Source organism: Miscanthus floridulus, chromosome 1, assembly GCF_019320115.1.
Source record: "Miscanthus floridulus cultivar M001 chromosome 1, ASM1932011v1, whole genome shotgun sequence".
Taxonomy (NCBI): domain Eukaryota; kingdom Viridiplantae; phylum Streptophyta; class Magnoliopsida; order Poales; family Poaceae; genus Miscanthus; species Miscanthus floridulus.
The window spans coordinates 199466065-199472155 of NC_089580.1; the positions used below are offsets into that span (position 1 = coordinate 199466065).

Below are 6091 nucleotides of genomic sequence, written 5' to 3' on the forward strand. Positions count from 1 at the left end.
AAGGTCCTTTGATTTGGTGGACCCGAGGGGTCGGGAAGCGGGCGCCGCTCCCTTGGGTCCATAATGTGGCGACGGCATGTCCGTCCTTCGTGGCGATCGCAAACCTTTTTTCGGAGTGTAGTGGTTGTCGTATATCTTCGTCGGGTTCCGTGTCCCAGAGCTGAAGGTGGCGCCTACAACTCTACAGGGCAAGGAGCACGCTCCTGTAATACCTTTTGGGCTCTGCGGTGCCCGGAAGGGTCTAAAGCACCCGTCTAGTCGTTCCCTGACAATACCTTTCCTGCCGGGGCGTAGGGTATGGTCCTTGAAGCCGCGGTTGACCCGAACGTCTAATCTTGCTCCATGCCCATGATCATGAGGGAACAAAGGAGAAGTTATCAGGTAAGACAAGACCAGTCTTTGGACATCGAATGGAACGAGGTTCGTCCTTGGTCGTCGGGCGAGACAGAGTCCAGTCCTTATCCTTTGGGCTTGACCGAGCCCACCCCCGGGGGTCGGGCGAGGCGGAGTCTATCCCTCAACCCTCGGACGAGGCGGAGCTGTCTCGAAGGCGTCGGGCAGATCGGAGGCCAGCCCTTAGCCCTCGGGCGAGACGAGGCTGACCCAAAGGCGTCGGGCGAGACGGAACCAAACTTCTGTCATTCGGGCAAGGAACGTAGCAGCGTCCTTGTCCGTCCTGTAGTTTTTAACGTTCAATGGTTATTGGTTCCACCTCCTGAGGTACCCCAGTATTAGGTCCCCGACACTGAACTACAGTGTGCTATTAACATCCTCGAGGGATTTGCCTCCCTCTGTAAGCGATGATCCTTGAGAACATGGGGTTGCCGTAGTAGCACGGGGTTCATCGTTCATGTAGCGCTAGATAGATGAAGCGATGAACCCTTATTTCACGACCAAAAATAAACCATTGGAGCAAAAGATCACAAAACTTACGCCTTGATCAAACATAGGAAACTGTGATTCTTCAACCGACATAGATACCATTCGAGCAACCATTTGCAAGTGCAAAACCAAATAAAAAACTGATGCAACTAAATCGTCTACCCCAAAACATCTGCCCGATTTAAGAGGTCTGCAAGACAGCAATTTCTAACGTCACTTATTTCTAACGACGCAAAAAGAGATGCGGTCACAGCCACGCAACAAACCAACTCACCAACCTCTGCGAGAGGTAAACTTAAAAATGGTGTCCGGGGTCCATGCGAATGTTATTTGAAGGCACCTAAACATCCTGTTTGTTGTTCGTCGTCATCATCACCATCTGTCCTTAGCCCCCACCAGACCCGTACTTCTTGCCCAAGACGATCACCTGGAGCTTGTCGTACCCAGCAAGGACACCAGCACCAGCGACAGCACGGAGGATGTTTGCGCCAGCACCCTTGAAAAGGGACTTGGTACCCTCCTTTGCGACAATCTGCTTGAACGCATCCAAGGAGCTGTTGTACTTGACGGCCTCACCAGATGTCATCATCATGCGACGGCGAACAGTATCAATGGGGTATGAGGCAAGGCCAGCACCAATGGTAATACCCCAGCCGAGCATGAAGCTGGCTAAGAAGTTGTCCTGCACAACACACCAGTGAACGCAATATTAAGATTCAGTGAAAGACCACATTTAACCTAACGTAAAGAAAAGGACAAATATGTGAATCAATCAGCACAAGAAAATTGATTACGCACAAAAACTGTACCGAAGTTTGAGCATGGGACAAGCAATTATGATTCAAAGCAGGTTAGCACTACTATTGTAATGAGGATAGCAATCCATGTTCCGGTAACTGACCTGTAGGGTACCAACAAGGAGCACTGGCTTCAGGGAGTCATACATACCGAAGTAAAGACCTCGGTACACAATGATCCCCACACAAGAGATATTGAATCCACGGTAGAGGCCACGAATACCATCACTGGCAAGGGTCTTGCGGTAAACATCAACAAGTCCATTGAACTGCCTCTCACCACCCTTCTTTGCAGCCTTGGCATCATTGGCCAAACGCGTACGAGCGTAATCCAGAGAATACACAAAGAATAGAGAGCAAGCACCAGCAGCTCCTCCAGAAGCCAGATTTCCAGCAAACCACTTCCAGTACCCATCCTTGTCCTTCTTAAAGTTGAACATTCGCTTGAAGTGATCCTTGAACGCAAAGTTCAATGCCTGATGCAGGATGGAGCATTTAGGTTTAGCTAGTGCAAACATATGAAACGAATAATGATCACATAACACCAGAACAAAAATGGTTGGATGGGATAGGATGTGGCACCTGTGTGGGGAAGTAGCGGATGACATTAGCTGTGTTCCCTCTCCACAGTGAGACAAAACCCTCATCTCTGATTGTCCGGCCAAAGCAGTCCCCAATACCCTTGTAGGGTTCAGAAAGCCTGCCAGTCTTAAGCATTTCATCTTGGTTCTGAATCAAAAGCTTGACACGCTCAATCGGAGCAGCAGCTGTCTTGGAGACAGCAGCAGAAACTCCACCCATCATAAAGTCGATCATAAATCCAGAAAAGCCTTTCTCTTTTGGGGCAGAAGCGAAGACAGGGGATGGTGCCATGACAGATGAGAGTCCAACAGTTGCATTCATCCCATGATATGACCTCCGGGGCGCATTGTAAGCAGAATAGGCATTGTTGAATACAGGATTGTTCATGGCAGAATAGGAAGAGATTCTGCTCAATAGCGCGGACTGCCCATGGACCTTCTGGACCACAGATGTAGAGCGTAGTTCATCCGCCATTTTCACAAGACAGAAGCGATCTGTCAATCAACATGAGACGTTTCGGTCAGATTGTAAGCAAAGACACCATACATATAGAGCACGGGTATAGATAGCCAAAATGTATACATGAATACTCCTAAAAGCACTTAAAAGGAGTTGCACCTAGATCGGTTTGTTTCCCAAGCTAAGTGGAACAGAAAGCTTACTCAGGGTATCATAAAAGGAGTATGAGCAGTTAACCACATGTAAATATAACAGCATATACTGGTGCAGCAAGATGGTTACAACATAATTAAAAAGACTGGCATTTAAGTAATCACAAAAAAAAATACATCTAATTGACAAGAAGCTTTGGCAATCTGTATCTACTATCTAGTCTAGCGTAAACTTCTGAGACCTAGCAGTATTTGTTGATTCAAGGTCAGCCTGGCAAATCTTGAAACCTAGCAGCATTTACAACATGGAAAGAAGGGAAACTACAAGCGTTATATCAAAATCGCTCTGATATCGTCTAGGGGGCCGTAACATAGAGCTATGATATCGACCAGGAAGAAGTGTCAAACATAGAGATCAACACCCAATTAAGCTACAATGTCGTTAACAAGCCCATCTCAGTATAACAAACATAGCACAGTAGCACATGGAAGCACTACTGTAAAACAGTGTCATTCATCAATGGATCTGTACATACGAAACTACAGTAAAACAGGCACGTCAGGCACTAGACTAACCATTATATATAACACTATTAATATATAAAACTCATAAGAGACATAACACAGATGGAACAAAACCATCTCTCGGGACCAATTTGAGACAACACAAATGGAACAAAACCCGCTCTTGATACCAATTTTTTTATCCAAGATAGATTGAAAATGCAGCTATGGAGTGGCAAACAAGAGAAAAACAAAAACAGCATTTGCATACAAGCATCAACAATATCAAAACCTAATGACAAACAATGTGCGAACCACCAAGGTACCAACCAGCAGTGAGCAGCAGTAATCCAGCAATTGATGCCTATCCAGGAAAATAAGCAATGCAAATTGCAAACTATCGACTATCTCGATTCTAAGTTCAAAGTTCAGTGTATTTAAAAACCCCTCTAATGTACGTAATGCACTCATGCAATAGCAAAAGAAACATCCAAAGTTTCACAAAAGTTGTACTTCACAGCAAGTTGTCTACCCAACCCATTATCACAAGGACCCTGTGATTCTAAACGGCAAACATGCAAACTTTTAAACAAGAGTGATATTTGAAGTGCGGCTCTGAGTTTAGTTACATTGCTAAACAGCAATGGACTGGTCCTCGAAACGAAGTAAAGAATACTAGCTCTTTGTGTACATATTTGAGTCGACAGCACTAGACTAGATGACACCTGATGTTGACAGGAACTACTAGCTCGCACAGATCGCAGTTTCAGTTCTAGTTCCCATAAACTAAACCCTAAACCCTAAATAAAACATGCTACCGATTAAAGGTAAGCCTTCACGCGGAAATAACAGAAGCAGGCAAAACGGAAACGTCGTATCAGGAGGCCGTGCATATGCGTCCCTACTACAGAACTAGCGAACTGGAAATTAAAATCACTTCATCCATCCAGATCTACGGTCCTCTGTACTACCGACGAAGTTCAATTCCTCAGGTAAACTTCTCACACAGCGAGATCTACCGACAAACCGCTATGCACCCATCTCAAAAACAAAATTAGATCCCGACTGATCCCCTCGCAAATTCACGAACCAGACCGAAGCGGCTTGGTGGAGAGAGAGAGAGTGCGTACCGAAGAGCTGGAGAGAGTGAGGATATGGAGCGAAGCCCGGGTTCCCGCCGACGCCGCGGTCGGGAGGAGCCCCGTCGCGGCCGCCGTCGCCCTCGCTCGCGCCGCGGAGGAGAGAGGTGGTGGAGTTGGGACGGGGGCTGTCTAGTTGGGTCGCCGAGACCTGAGACGAGACGACTAGACGAGGAACGGTATAAAAGACCTGGGGTTTGGCTGGCGTGCTGGAAGAGTAAAAAGTCCAAAACGCCCTTCCAGATAAATGGGCGAGTTTTTTTTTTTTTTGAAACTACGCGTCTTCTTATTTGGATTGAGGAGGAAAAAGAAAAAATGGGTCTTTTTTTGAAGGAAGGCTCCGGAGTTCGGCTCGGCCCAGCCGCCTTGTGCTGGGTGCGGCCGTAGCCCGTGACGATCCCTCAATTGGGCCGAGGAAGCTACGCTGGCCTTTCCCATTCGTGTTGGGCCCGCTGAACAGCCCTGTCCGTCCATGGCGTCCAGGGTGACGGCCCACGACACGTTGCACCACGACGGACTTGCCCGGCCCAGGAACTGCTTGCCACTCATCGCATCGCTTTCCAGCTGCAGCTCCGCCGGCCAAATCGCCCTAGCACCGGCATCTCGGTGGGTCGGACCAACAACGCCTACCTACAATCCTGCGACACGGTGCTGCTCTGCTCGTCTTGGGTTCTGACCAACTGACCATCACTGCGTATACTAGCTTAAGCTTTAAGCCTAACCCTCTCACTCTCGGTGTCTGTCAGTGCTCACGGAGTCACGGGGATCACAAAACTAGTGGAGCGCAGCCTAGTAGTTCGGTGCTCTAGCAAAAACTTGTAATGAACGTCGATACCAGCGATCGGTGGTTGTTTACAAAAGGATAGCATTGGATCTTGCATGCACACGCGCAGAGCGCAGTTGTCCTTTGACTAGTGAGTCGCCGTGATGCCGTGAGATCTTTCACCGGGGCTGTTTGATAATTTCTCTCCAACAAACACCTAACCACGACTGAGCACGGTCCGCAAGTCCGAAGCTCCGAGCACATGGGTGCAGAGGGCTCTGGAACCATCCGGAGACACCAAAGTCCTCGTCTGAAACGTACCGTAGTTTACACCTACTTATTACGAGCAAGGACTTTCAGCTCTCCAATTGGATTGGATGACCAAACGTGCATTAATACGTGACCTGATCTGTCCCAGTATTATACTGACACATGGAGTACTCCTTAACCTATCCGTTGAGTGCAGCAGTTGAGGCGGAGGTAGTTTACACTTTCGTCCACCAATTGAACCGCGTGGAGTTCTGAAGGTTTTCTATTCTTCTGTTGTCAGGAACGGCAAATATCTGATGGAATTCAGAATCAGGGCTCTAGGTTTCCATCATTCTGAGACGGCCCCCTAAGCTAAGCATCTTCATTATCGAACACGGCCAGCCACTGTGTGCGTCTCCGCGAACGTGAATTTTTTTTTTTAATTTTAACACTTTTTAAAAACTAATTTTAAATCTAACACGGTCGGGGTTTTTCAACTAACACTTTTGGCAGCGCCTATTGTCCTGGTGCGGCTAAATGCATGTGCCGCGTCATACATGGTGG

General features: G+C 47.7%; 1 protein-coding gene across 2 annotated transcripts; it reads right to left on the reverse strand.

The window, feature by feature from the left end:
- Window positions 1-920: 920 nt before the first annotated feature.
- On the reverse strand, window positions 921-4695 carry LOC136449990 (ADP,ATP carrier protein 1, mitochondrial-like). Of its 2 annotated transcripts, none has more exons than XM_066450248.1 (4): window positions 4467-4695; window positions 2262-2755; window positions 1784-2155; window positions 921-1564 (listed from the first exon to the last, which is right to left on the reverse strand). In XM_066450248.1, the coding sequence occupies exons 2-4, from the start codon at window positions 2733-2735 to the stop codon at window positions 1268-1270; spliced, it is 1143 nt and encodes a 380-aa protein (XP_066306345.1). In that variant the 5' UTR covers window positions 2736-2755; window positions 4467-4695; the 3' UTR covers window positions 921-1267. The 2 variants fall into 2 exon arrangements, with proteins under 2 accessions (XP_066306345.1, XP_066306337.1); XM_066450240.1 differs by having other exon boundaries at window positions 4507-4693.
- Window positions 4696-6091: the final 1396 nt, after the last annotated feature.